At 31.7% G+C, this 24316-nt stretch overlaps 1 protein-coding gene across 1 annotated transcript; it reads right to left on the bottom strand.

Moving 5' to 3' along the window:
• Window positions 1-6418: 6418 nt before the first annotated feature.
• On the bottom strand, window positions 6419-24171 carry LOC100166976 (plexin-A2). The gene is made up of 2 exons (XM_003243775.4): window positions 23309-24171; window positions 6419-12695 (listed from the first exon to the last, which is right to left on the bottom strand). The coding sequence occupies exon 2, from the start codon at window positions 12678-12680 to the stop codon at window positions 6855-6857; it is 5826 nt and encodes a 1941-aa protein (XP_003243823.1). The 5' UTR covers window positions 12681-12695; window positions 23309-24171; the 3' UTR covers window positions 6419-6854.
• Between the last annotated feature and the right edge of the window lie 145 nt (window positions 24172-24316).

The following is a 24316-nucleotide window of genomic DNA, read 5'->3' on the forward strand; positions in this document are numbered from 1 at the left end:
CACGGCGGATGATAGACGGCCCCAGAATAAATTACATTACAATACGCTTTATTGTAAATAACACAATAAATGGTAATAATAATATATTACATGTTTCCTGCAGCAAGTACTTATACATATTATTATTATTATTATTATTATATGCGCCATAGAAACAGGAAACGTCTAATTAAATCTGTATAATACCTAATATTATACATTTATACGACTCGCGGATGCAATTTATAGAAACGGCAAACGTCCGTATTATTATTGTCGAAATTGATTTATACTCTGCAGCGGCGTGCGAATTAACGCGCACATGACACACCGACTGCCATATTTTCAGACCAGGTCACAACTTAAGTAGGAGTAGGTCAGAATTTCTCCCCAAGAGCTTTTTTGTATTCTTATCCTATTACTCATAGGTAATATTACTAATATTTGTTTGTCCCATTAAGGTACCTATGTATAATATTTATGTCCCTATGGTTAGATTATACCTGGTTTGGTTTCTCGCTCCCTAAAATCGTTCTAGCTAATATACAGAGTGTAACAGAAGGAAATGACTAAAAAAAAAATTTTGTTACTTAAACTTATGACAAAAATTGATAAAATTTTAGGATTAGTAAATAGTTTTAGAAATATACCCATGTTAGCAAATTTCCAAAAATAATATTTTTAAAAAAGTTATAGCGTTCCAAATTAATTTAATCAAAAAAAAACTGATATTTAAAAAAATTCTAAAAAATAACTACTTGATTTAAATAAATGTTTTTACCATCCAAATAGTTCTTATAATCAGATTCACAAATTGGCTACTTTGAATTTATTCAAAAAAATTTAAATCAAATTTAAAATTTTTCATTTTTGGTACTTATTAAAAAATGAAAATAATTTTTTTTTATTATGACAAGTGGCTATAAATTATATATCAAAAAAATTTTTTTCAAAATATTGATTAAAACAAAAGTTATTCCAAAAGTCAGTTCTATCTGTTACACCATGTATTTATAGGGACGCCACTGCTGCAGCTGTGGGTGCCGTATCGTTCATTTTTACGATTGCATATTGTATCACACGTGCGCCTCACCACAACCGCAGCCCAACTCGCTCATTCTATAGTAATAATAATAATACACAAATACGATTTTGCGTAATACGCCCATTTCAACCGGCAAACTATACGGTAGGCACTAGGCAATATTATGATAATAATAATAGTATGATATGTGAATTATACCGATAACCGATGGATAGAGCTGCTATATTATTTACAGCTGCGACGGCAGCAGCTAAAATGCCATCATCGTCGCACGTGTACCACCCCTACTTAAATTTGACTACCCCACGCTGATTATACTTATTATTCGTTTCGTCCGCGGCTCCGCTTGAATATACCTGTCGACGAATACTCGACACCGAGGTGTGAGTGCTCATGCCAGTAGCAGTGCGCGCGCCGCCGGTATAAAAGAAAAATAATCGAACCGTATACGCGTAGGCTGCGGTGAAGGCGGCGGAGGCGTCGTGGCATAGGTACAACAACCGTAGGGGGTGGATAGGCGGGTGGGTACCTTTCGGCGGGTAGGTCACACACATAATAATAATATTATGTATAGTTTCTGGCGGGGAAAAAAAATATAAACTGACCGGCAAAGAATAAAAGATGATAATATCCGAGGGAACAATATACCTACCACCCGCCAACGCTTCGCTGCGGCTCATCTCGTCGTCATCGGATCCCGCCCAAGGTCCGTCGCAAAACGTCTGTGCCTACGTCTATTTTATCGAACACGCATGCGTACACATTTTAATAATATTATATACGCACATAGTCGTGTTATTCGACACCGTGCGTCCTCGACCGTAAATCGTACATACCTATATAGTATTCATATATAAATGTGACCTTATATTATATTATTACCTATAACAAGCGTAGGAAGGTACTAGGTAGCTGCAGCCGCCGCGTCGGTTGGGCACATTAATACATTATATACGGAGTGATCGGTTTAAATTATTAGTGATACTAATTTTATAAATACATTTTTGAACAAAAATGTTTCAAGAGTTCTAACTATAGGTACTTCTATAAGTATTTATAACGTTAATTAATGTTAACAAAAAAATCTAATTATTTACTTTTTTTTAGTGGCTTAAAACTTTTAAAGGTTTTTTAATTAAATTATTGAGTAATATAGATTTGTGTTGTTTATCAGAATCAGTTTAGATGAACTGAGGACCCCGGAAAGAAGTTAACAAGTAGGTATAAAACTTTAAACAAAATAAATTGTATGACATATTTTACACCCAAAAATAGGTACAAGACTTTATCAAAAATTAATGTATCAAGTTAAATTATTGTTCACCCTGATTTATAGTATATACCTACATATGTATAAGTATACCGTAGAGAGCATGTCACCTGCATTGCAGATGTGTTCTCATCCGTCATGCTCAATTCGGGATTCGGGGAACTGCATATAAGTATTTATAGAAGACTGGAGTTGTGAGGCGCCGTCTCGGTTCTTCGATGGGGGTGTGTAGCGAGTGTTTTGAGAATTTCCGAGTGCTGACATTTATCACAAAAACCAATAGCTTCCAAAAATGTATAATATGTATCGCACAATACGGGGAGAGGGGTGAAGGGTAGGCTCCTCAAAAGAAACCCCTACCCGAACCGCCAACGAGAATACGAGGTACAGCCGGTAACATAAGACACATACATCTTGTTCTTGTTACCTACTTAGACGAGCATAATATTATACCGCGGTCGAGGTACATGCCTACCACAAATCACAATAATGCTATTATGTTAAATATTTTCCGGTCGAGATTGTCCGAATACGGTTCAGGCACGATAAGACGACGATGACGACGAAAAACGTGAGTGCATTTTTCGTTTGCGTGCGTTTTTACTCGTATGATAATTAAACTCTGGATAAAAAAAAACCAAAACTGGTTATCGGCACCACACACGCGCTCCATCCTTTTGGAAAAACTAATTTACTCGGACACAATGAGCGTGTGGTACCTTCGAGTTGGCGGCGACGGCCGGTTTCTTATCTATATAATATTATAGTATTATTATACGAGAAACGATTGTGTGTGATTTGTATACCTACAGTCTACACATACGACAGTACAACCGTGTAATTACATCGAAATAATAATATCATTATTATACGACTAATCATTGACACGGCGGCAAAGCTCTATCTTTCAGTCGCAGTACATATCACAATAAATTTATTATTATTATAATGATTGTACAGCGATGTTACAATCCACTCCACCGTGGACAGATATAATACTGAAAATAAAATGTAAATACCTACTATATTATGTTTTTATAATATTTAAATGTATAAATCGTGATCAAAGACAAAGACTGTAGTTTTAATAGGTACTATTTTACCATTTCAGTAAAGAAAATGCATCAACAAAAAAATCAAATTGTCAAAATAGTTTGATTGTTTTAAGCAGAAATGTAGTGTTACATATAGGTGCCTATTTGATCACTTAGTTAAAATCCAAATAAAAAAAAACTTCTAAATACTCACCTGGACAGAAATCCTATAGTTACTGCGCCTTTTAGGTACCTGTTTAATATTTACGATGATTTTATTTCTAAGACAAGTATAACATATTAACACGTTGGTTACCAGACCTATTTTCAAACAACTAATCGTGTGTACCGTTAAAGTCATGGTGTCTCTCACATGGACTCTCTTAGTGTACCAATAGACATTTCAAATAAATTTCTTTGTGTACTAAGTCGATATCTCTGAAACTGAAAATCTTACAAAAAAATTGTAGATATAAATTATTTTTAAATAACATTTAGATCATGACAATCTATTTTTTTTTTTAATGAGAAGCACCTTGTATTGAGGTAATGCAAACACTATTTATTTTTAAAACAACTCTTTAATGTAATAATAAATCGGTACCTAAGTATACAATTTAATTATGCAGTAATTAATTTAAAGAAAAATTTTTTTATTGAGCTTAAGCTTGGCAACTTGGGCCATTAGTTGTTGGTTTTTTTTTTTGTTTGTAGGTTGGTAGTAGGGGGAGGAACGGTTGAAAACACGTTTTGTATGTATAGAAAGGATTCGTTGCTAAAAATCTCGGGTGGTCACCCATTCGGGAACTAGCAACGACGGCCGTTACGTACACTCAGTGCGTTTCCGTAGTTGAGTGTACGCACTGCGCCACACCAAGCCCCTAAGGAAAAATTAAAAATCAGACAAACTTAACATTTTTAAATTAATTGTGGGAGCAAAATGTCCAGCGATTACTGAACAAATTACCCTAAATCTTTTATATACAGACTGTAATACTGTATGATGAATAAGGGATTGAAAGACGGCTGTTGGACGGAAACAAGCGGTTACTCTAATAATAATGAATTCAAAGCCGGTTAACTTTTGTTTTTAAATTTTTTTCTGTCGTTTATTCATTTTTTTCTCTCAAAGTCTTACAACAAATTCACCATAAACAATAATTCAATTTTTTATCACTCACATTTTTTTAATATTTATAATATTCAATATCGCACGTACAAATGGTTATAATTAATAATATATATAGTTTATTACTATTGATAGTTGATACACATTATTATGTATAGTATATTATTATTTTATGTCTGTATATTATATTATTATATTATCGTCGCGGCGGTTCCGTTTCCGTTTCATCACATTCACAATTGCATTTTATATTATATAAATATAAATATAAATAATAAAAAAAAATCATTACGTGTGCAATTATAATAATTTATTTACACACAATCACAAACAGTACACAAAAACACGCAGTACAAATAATATCATATATACATAATATAAATTATTGTTTTAATTAATATACTTATACGCATATTTGTATATTATACACACATATTGTATATATATGTGTTTACATACAAAATAATATATATACATACACAATATTGTATTATATGTTTATTATTATATATAATAATTGCTTATTATTTACATATTATTATTATTATTATATTTGGACAGGACAAAAGGGTAATTATTTAACAATATATTATACTCTTACGCTATAGGAACCTAAATTAAATTTAAAGGGCACAATAAATCAAATGCCGTAAATATAATATGTATAGATATATGATGGGGTGGTTGCAGAGTCATTATAATAACTATCAACGACGATAAATATTGATAGCTGGATTTATTTTTTAATAATTAGTAATTACAATCGTTTAAAGACGTCTGTTCGTTAATCGAGCGGCAAATATTACCCAGAATAATAGACATAGACATGTATTTGTTTTCAAGTTATTTGTAGTTATCGATTACCGGTAGAGGAATTAACGAATTTGTCGTCGATTTACCGTGGTCAACCAGAGTTTTTAACATTTTTTTTATGATACTCCTACATAGTAAATCTAACGACCAAAATAACAAGTAAACACGATTATAATAAGAATACAACCACCACATTTTGATTATTTAAATTTAATACATAAAAAGACGGTTATTTTTACAGAAAAAAATCTAAAATTCACTTTTAAATGTTCAAAACATTGTATAAATTTAAAATAAATTACAGTCATTTTCTCGAAAGGCGCCCACTAACAAATCAATATTAGCACGGTCTAACCACTGCACTTTAGATAATCTATTTTTTGTGAGTTTAGTTTTACAACCAATATATCTATGTATAAAAAAAAAAATGTATGTTGACTCTGTAGATAACCGTCACGTATGCATTATTACGTGAATACAATTTTATTCTAAATGTTTATAAAAAGTACGCATTTTTTTTCCAGATAAAAGCTATAAAATTAATAAATTAAAATTTGAAAAAAAAAAAACAAAGCATAAAATCAAAATGAAGACTAGGTAATATAATACAAAATTACAATAAAAAATGAATAACAAAATCAACAAAAATGTACACAACACATACCACAAATACATATTTCAAATGGGAATAAGATGAACATTAATTTTCAATTTAATGTGCAAATAAAAATTTGTTACCACTAAAATAAAATAATAATAATATAATATAATAATTATTGAGAAAATATACAGAAGTAAAAAATATTTATTTATTGGGTACTTACAATTATAATCTAAAATAATATTATTATTTTTTTTTATCAAATATGAGGTAATACTGAATACAAAATTGGAATCATAAAATTTGTTATATTTTTGGAATGGTATAAATATATATAATATATGTATAAAAAAAAACACACTATTTTGGAGCAATATATTATAATATTATTCTGTTATTCGGTAATTTATTCATTTATGTGCATTAACTAGAGCGGTGCCAAAAGCAGTGATCAAATGAAAAACTATAAATCATGAATACAAAAAAAAAATTAAATTAAAATTAACTCAGTCTTATAGAATAGGTTGAAATATATTTGAATTAAAAGTACATATCAAGGGCAAAGAATGGTAGAAAATTTGGACGGATATATGAAAAAAAAATTGCTTATATTTAAGATTGTTGAAAAGCAACCGAAAATGTAGGTTTTAACGTTTTATTTTTGGAGTAAGTAGTATTGGTAACATCTCATTGGCAAGAACTAGGCAATAGATATGTTAATTTATTACTATATTTTTATGCGTATTTAAGTATGGTTATCTTATCTATATAAATCGTCTTATTTCTACCATTTATAAATTTTGTTTAAAAACTTATAGGTATATTACTTATTAATTTAATTTTTTTTTTGCATATTTAAAAAACATCTTACATTCTACATACCACAATGTATAAAATCGCTAAAAAATTAGCGAACCCCATTGAACCACTCATACTCGGTATTGAGCAATTATCTTAACCGTCTTTTGATTAATGGCCCCAAATTATTTCTCTACCATCATGAAATTGTGCACTTGTTCTAGTTTATATGCCAGTCGTTGTTTTTGAGAAAATTCGTCTTCTTCGAGTGTTACCATTAGCTGTTCATTGTACTTGGCAGCATACATATAGAGTTCATACAAAGCAGCGTTTGTATTAAATTCTGTCATGTGTATTCTTGATTCTTCGGCAAGCATGGCGTTCATGTCCTGGTCCGATATTGCTGGCATGATTTTAATGTCTGAATAGTAACGATCTACCCAGTCCTTGTACACCGGAATGTCCTTGGCGTAAAGTAATTTTGAGCTTGGTGAATCTTTGCCGAGTCGGTGGTCTGAAGTCGAACACGAGTCCATGAATGTTTGAGCAACAACCGACAGACACGAATCAACTATGTTGGACTTATGTATATCAAAAACAAAGTTGGGATTTTTGATCAGATTCACCCAAAAACGCAAAGGAAGACTGTTGCTTTTCCACGTATGTACGACTTCGTGATCAGAGATACCATGCTGAAGTGCTTGATCATCAAGAAAATCAAACATGTATTTAATAGCCAAAGGCAGTGCACTTCCTCTATGCGCAGTGCTGAAAATCGTTTCAAATAAATCGTCTACGAACTTTTGTAGAGTACCTTTAGTAGCTAGTAAACGCGTAAGATATATTTCTGATACCATTTTATTACCACGTTCCCCTTCTTTTTGTGCATCGTTATCGTGATGTTTGACCAAATGCCAACATTTAAGACCTCCATCCTGATCATTGTTCAGTGGCGATGTAGCCCTGCTATACGGGGGGCTATCATAGTTGAATTTCGTTAAATTTAAAGTTTCATATTTGTGTTTGTCCATGCGGTCCGAGAGTATTGATAAGTTGTAAGTTGACATTTGTTTAACGGAAACCAAGTTTAGATATGCACCATCTGGAACCATATAATGATGTAAAGTGTTCCGTTTCTTCCATTCTCCTTCCACTTTTGTTGTTGAGTCTTCGTCGTATAGAATTAACCGACCCTGAGTACCGGTTCTCCATTCAACGTCGAGTTCACACGTCCGGGGTCGTTGACTACAAGGCATCGCTCGATAAATAGTATCCAATGCCTTTTCCTTTACTTGTGAAATTGTATCACAGTCTAAAACTTTAACTGGTATATTTTCAGTGTTTGGATCGAGTCCAGTAACGAAAGCAGTCTGTTGGGAAATCGAAACATATACGGTCATCGGAACAAAATCTATTGATTGTCTTATCAGTTTTTCTTCACTCAACGAGTACCTTGCTTCAGAAGTAATTGCATCAACTGGTCCTTTATCAACTTGTTGTTTCATTGCTCTAAACAATAAATACAAAGGTTCTCCTGCACATTCCCTTAAAAATTTGTACAATAGAAACGTAAACCACGATGATAGCATTTTTTCTGCAACACTTTCTGTACGCCTCAAAAGCAACTTTGGATGGCTGTTACCTTCCATGCATTTTTCAATTAGTTCTGCAAGTAAAGTCTTCAGTATATCAGTACAATATTCCATTTTGCTTTGCAAAGACACCATAATTAAAGAAGCGACATTCACTCTATCTCTCATTGAAAAATAGCGGTTACTCTCTAAAGTTCTTATAAACAATAACAAAAATGTCTTGTTCAATATCAATTGGCCAAACAAGCGGATGCCCTTTTCTTTTCGAATTAATTCTGGTTTTTCTCGTTGGAGCACTCCGTGGTCTTCCATATTCGGGAACAAAATTTTCATTGAATATGTACGATAATCCAAAAACGGAATGCCGCCAGAAGTAAGATCACCAGCGATATCTGTTATTTCTGTTTGAAGTTCGGCAAACGCCTCTTTGCATTCTGCCGCTACACGTAGTTCTAATATGTCCATCTGTTCTTGCATATTTTTTAAGACGCGACTACTTTCAGTCGATTTGCGGCGATATGCGATCAAAAAGGCGATGAAAATAATAACAATTATAGCCATACCAATGATACCACCAAACAGGGCAGGATTAGTCAAAGGACTATTAACTTCAGATTGTGCATAGCTCAATTTTCCTATGTTAAACTTCAGACTTGAACCTACTGTCACAATTACGTCTGGAAGTTCTTGAGAGCTGGTCAACCGAAAATCATCAGATACTGCTAATGGTTGAATGGGTGGTGGCTTACATGTGAGTTGATTACGAGACAACGAAGTCACGTTACAGTAACTTGTCCCAATTTGCACTGTAACGTCAGTTTCTTGGCAAGCTCGATCCAAGTAATGGCCATTTATAGTTAAATAATCACTTTTATAATATTTTATGTTTTCCCCTTGGACATCCTCAAATTGTGTGTAATTTGGATCTGGGTAAAGTAAGAATTTGGAAAATCCAGTTTTCGATGATATATTTTGAACACTAGTTACATTGTCCATTTCAAATCCATAATCCAATTCTATTGGTGGATTAGACGAATTAGCTTGGATTCGTTGAAGTGGTGTAACTTTAGGAGACTCGCATATTAAATTAGAATTGCTTAGTACAAAACAATCCCCGAAATATGTATTATTCATATAATAAACATACAAGCGGGGAGTTTGAACAAACGCAAAATTTTTACCATTAACTGAAACTTTTATACCCCCAGACACAATGCCTTTAGGAACTTTTACTTGGCTCGGAGAACCTGATTCAACAGATTCGACACTAGGATCATCAGTATATTCATATGTTTGTCGATCAAAATTTCTTTCAGACTTATCGAATAACATTTTTATTTTTCCAACCTTTTGAGCATCAGAAGCACTAGTAATGCAAGTAGTTTCAGAGAATGTACTATTGACAACAATACATGGTAAAGTATCTTCGAAGAACACTTGAATATTACTTCCAGCATTCATGAACTTTCCCACTATTTTAAGGGTTGTTCCACCAGATTTCGGACCATAACCAGGATACAAACTAGTTATGATGGGATCCACAAAATGATAATTTGTTTTGGATTCACCTCTGAATCCTTCCACTTGAACCACAATGGGACCTTCTCTTATGTCTTCACTGCCGGGACCATCAACTCTGCACACTATTTTTCTAGTAGTTTCATACAAATGCGAGTACGGAGCACACCGTAGTCCAGCTACAGTGACACCGCTATATATGTCATTAAAACTTTTACCTAAATTTTTTCCAATAATTGTAATATTTGTGTGTCCTTCCCACGGTCCAGCAAGTGGCCAAAATGATGTAATTTGAAGATTCGGACAAGTTTTGTTTCGATTGAGCCACGTAACAACTGCCCGGTCGCACTGATCTATAACTTCACAACTATTGGTGGCTTGACACCATCCACATTTATACTTTTCAGGCAATGCTAAACACATACCACAGTCGTCAGCCATATCACTACACCTATAAATAACAACATGGATGTCATGTGGATTATCCAACGGTTTTGATCCACCCCAAATCACAGCAAAAGTCGCCGTAATATTAGAAAAGTGTGAATTATAACTAAATTCCATCGTTTCACAGTATATGGTGTCTGCTACTAATGCCGCATTTACACTCGAAACACGACCCTCTATATTAAATTGGCATACAAAACGTGTTTGAGCAATAAATTGGCCAATTATGTGTACCTTCACTCTGATCGGTTTTTTAATACCAGAAGGTACCAAGATTTCTGTACTTCCCGTATCAGATCCATTAATTGTTGGACAAAATGATGGTCCACTTCGGAAACTTGGACCAACACGATTTACACCAGTAACTAAAATATCATTTCTACAATTTTCTGCCGTGTCATGCGTACATCTATGAGCTTCAGCACACCAATCACATGGAAATGAAGAATTTACACATTGAGTACATGATGTGTAAGTACTGCAATCAAAGAATGTAAAATTAGTGGCTACAAAGTTTGGTCCCTTGGCTGTTTTGACCGACAATTTTGTAGTGAAATGATGTTGATTGGCCGGTATAAATGGTAGTAAATCGGTTCGAGGTGTTGTACAGTTGACGCCAAATGATTTTCTAGTAGCGTTTGTGATCAACACTTTATCAAACACTGAAAATGCACAGTAAAATGGTCCTTCAAGCAATGGCAAATTATCAATGACTAGTTCTAATGTTCGAGCTGTGGTCTTTTGAAGTTGACTTGGTGTAACAGAAGCTATTGTAGTGCACTTACCACTTTTGTATGGTATCCAATATAATGGATCATTTGCTGCATCTTCACAATTTGAGCGTAAACTACATTTATTCTCTAATGAACACCACCCACAATAGGGGTCTTTCGCAGCCAAACAATCTAAACATGATGAATACATATGACATTCTTGAACTTTAATCATGGAAACTCTATTTCTAGTCATTGCATATAAATGCATTTGTTGGGGATCAACTATTAGATCTTTATTGATGGGAGAGTTTTCTTGAATAACTATATCTCCATATTCAATAGCTTTTACAGAACTTTCAACGACTATTTTTTTGACATGCCCATTGTTCGTCCCAACAAATACAACCGTAAAGTCACCAGTAGAAGTCGCAGTTACTGCGGTGAGACGGGTATTGAATGTCAATACTGGAATAGCGGTCATAGGCGAATCGCCCCCTAAAGGAGTGTTCACATCCATACCACAAAAATCTTCAGTAATTGTCTGAAGTTTGGTTCCAACGCATGCATGACTTGGTGATATGAAGTCCAAACCTCGATTTCCTTTGCCACTAAAACATGCATTAATGTTTTGTAAAAATTTTCTTCGTATTGCTTTTAGTGAATAAACACATAGTGCACTTTGGTCATTAGGTTTATTTTTCAACTCGCTTTCGCTTTGGTTACTGCTTGAGAATACAGCGAATAAAACGTCATCTTGAGGTGTAATACCAAGATCTGTAGCTAAGTCTGAGCCAATTTTACCCACATACCCAGCTTGTACTAAATTATATGACTGTTCTTTACTAGTACACTCCAGCGGAATTTCTGTATACGAATAATAACTTTTATCTTCATGACACAACCTTACCATTTTAGATATGTATTGGGAAGGTGATGTTACACTACGCATTTGTGTTGTTAAAAAGTAACTGAAAGTTTCAGAACTAAAACCATAAACATAATTAATGAGATATCGTTCACGGTTCAAAGTATTTACATATACTCGAGTACCAGAAATAACTCCAACATGAGCAATGTTTAACATATTTTGACTGTCTAAACTTCTAGAAGATATAGCTGGAACATCAGAACGATAAGGTGAGTTCCCGGTAAATGTAACTCCAATATACATCACTTGCGTCATAGGTGGATTTGGAGGTCCTGGTGCAATAAAAGCAATAGTAGATGCTTCCATATTGTTAGCAACCACTGCTTCTTTAACTAATTGTACTGTATCAGATATGTTATTTAAATTTCGAACTGTACACATGCCTTGTGAAATTGATCCACAAGTGATTATCCTGGATGTAGTATAATCAATAACAAGTACTTTATTTACATTATCAGTTAAGTTTTTAATAGTGGAGTTAGGACACATATTGGCCCCACATTCAAAAGAATCCTCAATGGGGCCAGTAACCACTTGATTGGTTACATTGAGATCAGGTGTAAGTTGATACAGATGATTGATGGCACCCACAAATAAGCGCCCAGTGTTCTTGTCAATGACAAGGTTGTTGAACATTGGAGTCGAATCATCGTCTTTGAATATTTTTATTATGTTGGAATGACCGTAATTTACACTTAGACATGCCAAATATAAAAGTGTTACCCACAGACGGTGGGGGGTCTGCATTGTACGACGTCTGGATTTTCCAGTACATGGGAATATGGAAGACATATGTTGATAGATGACCATATAAGCAGTCTATTCCTAAAACAAAAATAGATTAAATAACATTAGAACTAAAATAAGCGTTTTACAGTAATCTTAATATAATACAGGGTAATTTTTTAATATAGAACACTCATTTTCTCAAATTTTTTTAACATTATAGTAATATTATTTAGTATTATTATTATATTATATACCTACTTAAATGTGTCATTAAATTTTTTTTTTTAAATAAAGTGACATATATATTTTAACAATATTTCTTTGAGAATTTCAACATATTAAAATCGGGTTCGGAACGAGTAATTAATTATTTATAAACTTATAACTTAAAGTTTAAAAGTATTTAAGATTATATAGCTCATATAGATGAGCAGAGTAGTTGAATAACATTTTTCGGGTACCCCTGTTACGCTCAACATCACTTTTCAAACTTCACTTATAAATTATTATCTATGCGTTTTTTAAACTAAAATTCTCAGAAAAATATTCTACTTCAAAATATGAAACTAAAAATGTTGTTTTGATGTGACTTCAAATTATATGAAAATTTTTTTTTTATTTTTAATTTCAACATTTTTCGAGAACATAAGTGTTGCTGTGAACCTTTAAAAGAATCACCCTTCTACAGTTTAATACGACTATATTCCTATTAAAATCTATTTTAAGCAATTTTTTGTTTAATAATATTATTATAACATTATAATAACGAATAATATTAGTATAACGTTATTATAACACTAGTATAATATTATCATTACAAAATGCTGTCTGGAAGGTACTCATAGGTAATCAATAAAAAAAAGGGGGCAAGAGGGTGTCGCTCTGCTGTACAGTTGTTACAAGCGGGTCATTGTAATGAATGGTGTTAAATTTGAATTCAATGATATAATATCATTGTATAAGAAAAACGATTTTGAGCGAAGACTACAATATTATTAAGTATATCTGATGATATTATTGTGAATAAATTTATTTATATTTAACCTATTTACACGGAACCTTGTTTTAAATTTTCAATCCTTAGCTATAAAAGTTGAACATTCTATAAATGTTTAACTAAGAAATAATTATTACATTTTAAATTTGATAAAATTTGAACTTAAAATAATTGTAAAAAAAAAAATTGTGAAAAAATTTTTTATAAATTTTTAACTACAAGATAATTATTAAATTTGTGCCCAAGTATTTTTAATATTTTTGAACTGCTATTGTATCAATACATCAGGAACCTTGTATTACATTTTCACGATTTTTGGCTCAACAAATACAATTTTATTTACAATTATAGAAAAAATTGAATACTGAAAATGTTCGTCAACAGCTCAAAACGAGTCTAAATATTTTCAAAGTTGTATGATGTATAGAAAATGAAAAAATCAACATTCAGTGAAATTTTTTAAATTTTGACCTCAAGAAAACAACTAGATTCACTTTCCCGTCTGTTAGATTCCGTTGAAGAAAATTGAAGTAGTTTTACTGCCCAAAATGGTGTTGACAGACACAAAAAGAAATTAATTTGGTACTATACTAATTGAACGATACAAAAAATCGAAAATCCATTTCCTCCATAACGTAGAAAATAGAATAAAGAATTCAAATATGTTTTCAAAATTATAATCGTGCATTTGGCACTGGCAACAATTTTTCTTCAGCTTTTTGGGACTTTTATTTTAAAACTTTTTGATCGCGAAATATCTTGACCCAGATTGTGCGTACGTAGGTACGTTACTGATTATCAAGAATCTTAACCGTAGTTTATCTTCAATTACATAAAGCATTCGGGGAACTCACGCACACTAATGATCAGTCACTACACAACTCATAATGGATATAGAATATTGCCTAAATACGATCTCTTGACAATGGTTTGCTTTCAACAGCTTTAAGTGAAATAGTTTATATTTTAGTTTTTTAAAATATCAAAAATACTTTTTAGTGATTTCTTGACGAGTATATTTCTTTTTATTCATATAATTTTCATAACTATTGTCATACGTTATATGTTTTATATGTTTAACTAGTATCAATTTTTAATTTTTATTTGTCAGGTATTTCTGTTACACCCTGTAGATTTTTTAGAACTAACATTGTGAGTCATGATCTCATAACTTATGATACTAAATGTTGGTGCACAAAATTTGGTATTCGTAAAATAGCTTTAGAATATGATAATATACTTTCTATACATATTAGCTACCATTGATGTAGTAGGCAGTGGCGAATTTATGGGGGGGGGGCAGAGGGGCCCACCTCTTCTCCTCCTATTGGGCCTAGCATCTAGATTAATAAATTGGGCCGTTTTTAAATATGTTCGTCGTAAAATCTGGAGCTCCTACCTCTCTCTCCTACCAAAAAAAAAAAACCGTTAACAAAATTTTAATAAATTCATAAGCAATTCATAAGCAATTCAATAGCACTCACAATATATTATACTCAATTATAATAGGTATAAATTAAAAATACAAGTATTGGTAGACAATTTATTTAAAATATTTTTAATTTTGTATTTTTTTGTCGAAAAATCACATTTATTAGGTACCATCAATGCATCATTTTTATTTTTAAGGGGACGTCGCATGTGATTTTGTATTTCTTAATACAATATAGTATAAACATAAGCATAAGTGTAATATATATACTAATCAGGGCTTTAATTTTATTAAAAAATATATCGTTTTTACGTTTTCGGATATTTACACGTTATGCGATTTTAATGTTTATTGTTATTGTACCTTCAAACGTTATTTAATTTCTTACTTTTATAGCTATTATATTTTTAAACATTATTTTATAATTAATTTTTTCTTTAATAAATTAGGCATATTGTTATTTGCGATATAGATAGGTAATTAGCCACAATTTTCCAGGATAGGTTATTTTCAATCATCCAAGGTTTTTTAGTAAGTAGCTTTATAACTGGCTAGTTAGTGTTAGTTTATGTGTCAATATTGCTTAAATATTATGGCATGAATGAAAGTCGAAATAATTGATTAAAAAATATTTATAGCATAAATACAACTTGAAATGACATAATAATGTAATATAAATATTTAATAGGTATACCCAAATCACACGCTCGCAGTTCTGAATCTTACTAAAATTTGAACTCGAATTTGAATTACAGAAATAAACTAATACTCTATTAGATTCAATATTTATAAAGTAAGCAGAGATAAAGTTTTTCAAAAATATAAATTACTGTGATTTTTCAGTTATAAGATTCATACTTATATAGACTACAAGATTTAAAAACAATAGTAACGTTAGTTTGACATAAAAAAAAGCACAAAATTGTTATTTTGATTAAGGTTATTAGCAATTGTTTATGTTATATATTATACGTTTATTGTTTATTTTTAATCATTAATTATGATTAAAGATATTATTATGTTTTATGATAATTAATTTTTATTTCATTTTTTCGATTTTTGTTTATTTTTTTTTCATTATCCTCCGTTATACCTAACGTTTTGAAGCCCTGAATTAACTTAATTTTGCTTCGTAACATAATAATTATTATTCGCGATAGAAATGTATAAACTGTAACGGGCACGCTGTATAATGTATATAATATTTTTCCATGGGACTGTTACAGGCCAACTCCCGCCGGCCTAAAAGTTGATAAGCTTTCTATCGGGAATAGTAATATTCTACAAAATTAATATATTTATGGTTCATTCCTTTTACAACAGTACAAAATATATTATAAAACTGTAAAATTGGGTATGTATGTAAACGTATTGGTTGTCACTTGCTACTGGTCTTCCAAATGCGTATAATAGCAAATATATATAACGAATTCTTACTACCTATGGTTTATTTATAGGTTAGGGTAAATTTACCAATCATTATCGAATTTGTTGAGCATTGTTTATATTTCCTCTAAACAATGAGTACCTACATTTACTCTAATATAACTATGAATAAACTAGGTATGTTAGTAAGAATCCAGAGTGTAATAATTTTACCATGTTATGCGAGTGTAAAAGTGAAAGACAGCGACAACACATGCGTGTGAGACGTCCTCTCAAACAATAGGAAGGTACATCATTGTAGATACCTATAATTAGTGAAACTACCTACCTACTTGTTAATAATACTATAGTTTATAATATAAAGATGTTTTATTAGCTATATAAAATATAGTATATTACACCAGATACCTACAAAATAATAGTTGAACTTTGATTTACCTATTATAGGTACCTAATTAGGTATTCTACTAAAAAAATATTAATCAACTAAGAATTAATAAAGGTACTAAAAGATTATAAATTAAATATTATCAGTATGCTACGAGGTATGCTATCATTATAGGATCATAATATTATGATATACTATATGCTTATATTATCATCTGGAATTATAAATTACCTAACTCTTAAGACTTATAAGTAGGATTAAAAACGGGATTAAAAATTTAAAAAAATAATATGCTTTTTTTCAATAAACATTTTAAACTATACCACAAGTCTACAATTCATAAATATGGTAGGTACCACAAAATATTTTTTTTTCACAAAAATTGAATAATGCCGTAGGTAAGGATATTGTTTGATACAACAGACACCTACAAGAAAACATGTAGGTTTAATGTTTAAATTAAAATACAACGGGAGTATGACAGATGTCACTTTTACTTCCTGCATCATGAGCTATTAAAGTAGATTCTTTAGTACTCGTTCTTTTTTACTTAGTTTTATAATATGCACAAGACAAAAATAAAAACACTTGATGGTTAAGTATAACTTATAACAATAACTATGTTATTGTTAAATCTTAAAAATATAGATTTTTAAATTTACCAACAAACAAAAGGAATAACTTGAATAAAAATACATTCATTACCAGGCTAAGCATGTTCTCAGTCATACAATACAATACATTTTTGAATATATCTACCTACCTTATAATATACAATTTCAGTGAATCTAATAAGATTTTTTTGGGGGGTAGGTAGGTATTGTAGAAGTCATCTAATAAGCTTAAAATCAATTGCAACGTCAGTATCACAAAAAATAAAAACCTGTCGTTATTATGATTATTTTTTAAAAATTATATTAACTTGTCACCAATTGTGTCAATTTGATGACCCAACATTCTTATGAAATAGATTTTATTATTTCACACTGTTCGCTATTTTTTCACATATTAGTTCTTACATACTGGCATTTATTTTTACTAATTTTCAATGGCAGTCATCAAACACTCACTGATCATATTAACTCTAATATTGAAACAGGTTTCATCTACTTATTAAATTCTTCAATCGTATCACTCATTCTTGACATTAAACTATTAAATTATTCTATAGTTTTATGTTCTTACCCCAATTCTGAATTTTATTGTATACCTACTAACCATAAAATAAGTTGTATACATTTTTCTTCTCGTTTTTCTTTAAATATTTCTGACATGGATTTTACATGAGTAATTATAGAACCTTTATAAGCAGTGGCGTGTATCGCGGGGTGTATCATAAAAAAAATTGGTGTTGCTCAAATAATTTTAGGTGACCTACCACTCATAATACTGTTGTACCGACCTATACAATTTCCTATTTTTCTTCTACCAATACCCACCCTCCTATATTTAATGTATTGCCTGTGCAAAACTTGGACCTTATGTTACATGCCACTGTTTATAAGTATATAACTTAACCAACAATAAATTCTGACTTAAAATTTAAAAAAATGTTAAACCTACCAATAATATTTAGATTAAAATCACAATCACCTTACCTACAATTGTATATATGCAATCATAAATAATTGTATCTATACTATATTACTTAACAACAAGGATGAGAAAATTAAATCTAAATCACAATTAAGTATGTATGCACTTAAAATACTATACCCATAACCTATACCTGATAGGCTATTTAACAAATATAGTTATCAGTAATTTGTTAAGTAATATTAAATGTTAATAGGTAATTCTAAATAAGTGTATCTAAAGACTAAAATATCTCAAAATATAGGCACCTATAGTCTATAGGCACGCTACTCCAAATAAGTTTGAAAAAAAAAATCACGACAAAAATTTGTTGCAATTCCTACATGTGCAGTCTTGTTGGCTATTGTCGGTGTGCTGCCGACTACTGGTCAATCACAACGGTCCTACCGTTCCAAGGCTGCACAGTTTTCCCAAAATTATTTGTCATAGGGTATAATATAGGTATGTTATTAATATTGTTATTAATATTGTTAATACATACCCTGAAAAATACCAGTTTAAATAAATTTAGTAGGAACCTCAATAATAAAATAATTCATATAGTTTAATGCGGGCATGTAAAACTTAAAATATTAAGTACTATCAACTGGGCCAAATATATTGAATATATTACTATGCGAGTCGCACATAAAAATTAATCGAAAAAAAAAAACATTTTATACGAGATTTTATACAAATTTTCAATTTTATTCATTAGGTATCTATATATATAGGTAAAATACTTATTTAATTACAGTTTATCAGAAGATAAGACAAATAACATAATGTATACCTCTCACTAATGCAGTAGTAATACAAAAGGAAAATTGTATAATTTTTTTTCCAATTAATTGTTCACAGGATTGTTCATTAATACTGCTATCCACGGGCCATAAAAAAGACGAGCAGGGGTCGCGAGTTTGACATTCCTGGTATAAATGTTACAAAGTTGGAATTTTTATAAATTAAAATAGTTAAATAAAAAAATAAAAAAAATATTAACTCAATATTATCATACAATTGTATGGTTAATTGCACATATTATGTAATTAATTTCAAACAAGATTAAGTACCAATATTATTGACACATCTTAAAGACTTAGTTAATATAATGGTGCATAACTTTAGTTAAACAATTTTTACATTACAAATAGCTTTTCTGTATTTTCAACTTAATCTGAATAGCATAAGTATGATCACTACAGTATTACAAATGTTGTACCTATACCTAATAATACCTTATATTAACATCATCTTTAAATCATCAATTTTTTCAAAACAAGTGTATGTTATGTTAATTACCTAACCAAGAGACCAGTTTCATGGATTATTTATTATCGAAGTCTTAAGCATCCAGATATATATTATAAGCATACTGGAGTGAGTACCCTCTATATCTGCAATGAAAAAAAACTTATAAAAACTCTTATCTATCTTGGTGGTCCGGTGTTAAGAGCATACTGATAATTTGTTGTTTTGGCGCATAGAATAACTTAACATACTATATGTACATTAAACATTAGTTTTAAATCGCTTCATATCCCCCCCCCCCCTCTTGGTTGAGCAATGTCAATGATGGTATATGAAAATTAGTAGGTTCCTTCTCTATTGGACCACGGTTTAGATGTTTAAAAGAATTGAAACTTCATAATATTATGCAAATTAAAAGGAGTTCCTAAGTGTTGGATTCATAAAAAACTATACCTATTAAAACATCGAGTAAAACTTTGTTTACATGCAATGCAAGAAACAATGAAAAAATGTATAAAAATCGCTATTCAAAAGGTTCAGTGTGTAATTTGTTCCCAAAAAAATGTCCGCTACTATTTAAAGGTATCGGTTAGAGGAGTAAATCTTTTAATTATAAGACTTCACAATTTTTAACAGGCTATATTATGTAGATTGTAAGTAAATAGGTACTTACATATTATCGAGCATATTATTGTTTTATTTACCTGACTACAATTTTTTTTTCATACTAGGTAGGTACCTACTAGATAGGTACCTAACTAAAATTTATATTTTACAATACCTATAAGCATATTAATTGATCTGAGTGATGTTAGATGAATACTTTATTATTAGCAATTAAGTATTTTTATCCAATGATGTAATATATAACTTAATAGCTAATTATTGAATACCTTGCATAAAACTGTGCCTCCACATATTTTATGAGACAGGTACCTATTTAATATAAACCTACATAATAATTAAAATTCTGATTAAAATAAATCAAACTATTCAGCGATTATTTTTTGTAAAAGGATGTATCCGGATGTACCTATCAATTGGCTTCAATTATCCTAATAAATAATTATTAATCAGCTTAATTAGTTAGTGTCAATATGTTGATGGAGTACCTACCTATTTTACTAAGTTACCTAGCCAGGTAGGTACTTATTGTTAAATACTGTAAGTTTTTATAATTATTTACTTATGAAATCATATTATGTATTATCAGGTATGCAATCACCAAATGCCTCGCCAAATACCTACTAAATATATACCAATATGACAATATACCTACCCATTCCATAATATTAAAACATTGGATTTAAATATTTTTAAATTTTATTACAGTGTCTAGGTACATATTACAATTAACAAGAAAAATGGAATTATTTAGAATCTAAAATGTAGGTAGGTATGTACATTTTTTGATGACAGTCAAAGAAAAAATTAAGTGTATCGATAATAATCAATGACACAACATATGGCGTTCAAAAAGATTTTATTTACGACATGCACAATATGCCAGCGATAACTGTTTTACTCTTATAGGAGATCTGACTTCAATTTGATATGATAAGAATTGTTATATTATATTGGTACCTCGATTGGTACCTATATAATATATAAACATTATAATTATATACAACCGGGCTATAACTACCTACCTTACTATATAAAAATGTTAAATGAGTAATAGGTAACTAATAGTCAAATTTGTATAATAAGGATTTAATATTTTTAAACATTTTATTAGGTTCCAGAATCAAATAGGCTTAATAGGTAGGTATATCCGGTATATATATATTTTTTTCATTATTATTATTTTATTGTTATTAATATTCTAACTAATTAGGTACTTGGAATGAAATCTTTTGCTAGGTACCCATAACCCGTCTTGTTCATCTTGGCCTTCGGCGACCGTTACGATTACTATCTTATAATGTAAAGTAATACCAACTGTATTAACTGTGACGTTAGCCAATGGCTAAGATGAACTAGACAGGTTATACCAAGGTATCTGCGGGGTATATATTAACATTTATTTAAAGAATTTCAGACATGTGTCAAAATAGTTGGCAACATTATAAACTAATTAGTTGGTGCATAAACAAACCATAATTAACTAAATTTTACAGAATATTTTATAGCAACATAAATGTACCAATTTATTTAATATTTTTAAACTATTATCATAAAAATATCTGGGGTTATATATTTATAAGTTTACTCAGAGGTTTACTAGTAGTGTCAAAAGTTTGACATGATAAGGCAAGAAAAAGTAATTGTATCTTAATGCTTAAGTCATTAAGAGAACGTAATACACGCATATAATATTGTCTCAATCTTACTAACACATGACGTAGCATATTTTACGTTCAAAATAATCCATTTTACATTACAATTTTTAATATAGGTAAACTAAATTGATCATTTATCAAAGTTTCAGGTAAGAATATTATCCAAGGACCCACTGATAGACTTGTTTTGATGTTTTTATATTGAAGCATGTTACGAGCATTTTAAATTTTCCAAAAAAAATTACAATTAAAACAAAATGCACATAGGTACCTACCTAACTTGCTTTAAAATTAAAAGAGGTTTAAAAAAAGCCCTTGGATAATACCTATCACTGATAATATTATTGTCTTAAAATTGTTTAACAGATCATAGGTAGGTATCACTTAAATATTAAAAATAACGGACTAAAATGGATTCTCCTGAACGCAAAATTTGATAGTTGGTACTTATAAATAAGGGTTTGATTTCAATTTAAAGGTGAAGTAAAATAAATCTGAAGAAATGATTTGTTTACTAGTACTAAAACAGCAGTATCCATTTGTAGTACCAACACTACATACAATTGGGTTATCAAATCTAACGCATAAGTATTTCCATACCGATGTTGGTGGAACCGACTCATAAAAATGAGTAAAGGCCTGTTTTACAATGATAGTTTAAACCTTGGTTTAGCCTAACCCACTGATTTTACTAGCCGAATTCGGTGGTTTAACCTTAGTTCAACGATTGTAATATGGGCACTAAGACACTGCTAGTAACTATAATCAAAAAGCTGCACAATTAAGCATCGATCAAAGGTTATAGGATGTACCTACCTAACATCTTGTGTTGTAGGTAGATAAGTATTCAAGTCAGATATTTAAATATTATACTTTATTTGACATTGAATACAATTAGTTGTATGAACTTTGTTTTGGTTTACTACCTATTTGCTTATCATTTCGTGTTTATTTTTTTACATTTAAAAGTTGGTACATGATTGTATGCTCATAATATTATACAGTTTTAACATTGGAAATTCAAGACTTTTGAGCAATATTTTAAATACTCTTTTTAATGAGTACCTATTGTAAGAGTAGGTAGGTTCTACAATAGGAAATACGTTTCGAGAGTATTTTTTACAACACTGCTAATAACACAGATCGGCGCCGCAGCCGCCACAACGCGGGCAACGCACCACTACGATGCGATTGTTTTCGCGCGTCGTGAGCGGTTCTCAAGACCTTTCTCTCGGCGGACATCGGGGAAACCGCCAGCAGGGACAGGATCCACACGTGAAAACATCCTCAAACCCAACACCCACCTGCCTATTATAGCTGATTCTCTGCCTAGAGCAGTAGAGTGATAACCTACGAGAGCGATAACTGATGTTGAAAACCGAACAACGGTCCACGTACCTCGTGCCCGGAGAACGGCATGGCGCGTCCGTAGTATCAAGACATGGCGGCCGCGGAAAACGGTCGGACGGAGGTGAACGCGGCAGACTTCTCTCCTCTAGACTTTGGCGGACGTCGGTGAGTGACAACAGCGTCGGTAACCGGCGATTATCGTCGTCGGTAATAACGCCGTTGCGTCCGGCAGCATCGCATTCGCGCGCACAAGAACGAACCGATCTAATCGACGACGGCGGCGGCGACCCGTTCACGTTTACGATCGTTCTCAATGGACACCGGCGAGCTGCGGCTGTGGTACGTTCGAAACGACACGAAACGACGACGGCGGCGTCGTCATCTTACAACTTTCCCTGAGTAGCAGACCATATTGTTTCACGGCGCACGACAAAACAAAAACACAACGGATCGGCGAAAAACAATAAACACGACACGCACGCGACTATGGCAAAAAATTTATTTACACTATTAATATTATTATTTATATTTAATATTATATCGACGTGGAATATTATGATATCACTAGTATATAAATGCGAACCGAAATGATTTATCGGTGGTACAACAATCGAATCAAAATAATAATCATAAAAAACTGTTTTGCTGTACCGCGGCGTGTGTGCGACAACAACAATATTATTGAATAGACTGAAGGAGTCGAATTACCGGAGGCGGATAACGCACACACACTGACGCACGCACAGGCACAGCGCTATTTCACGAGCTAGCGTGAGCGCGCGCACACACAAACACTCGGGCAAACGTTACGGCGGCGGCCGGATTCTACGAACGAAAAAACACGGTCGCACACACACGCACACGAACTCGCGCGCACACGGTCGCGCACACACACACACACACACACACACACACACGCATAAACACACTCACACACATACAAACACACGGATAGTATACCAGTCGACTGTGCTCCGGCGGGCCCGCACTGTCAGCGCCCACAAATTTCTCAGCTTTATCGACCAGTCGGCGGCGCTGTTGCAACCGGCAACCGCC

Source organism: Acyrthosiphon pisum, chromosome A1 (assembly GCF_005508785.2).
Source record: "Acyrthosiphon pisum isolate AL4f chromosome A1, pea_aphid_22Mar2018_4r6ur, whole genome shotgun sequence".
Taxonomy (NCBI): domain Eukaryota; kingdom Metazoa; phylum Arthropoda; class Insecta; order Hemiptera; family Aphididae; genus Acyrthosiphon; species Acyrthosiphon pisum.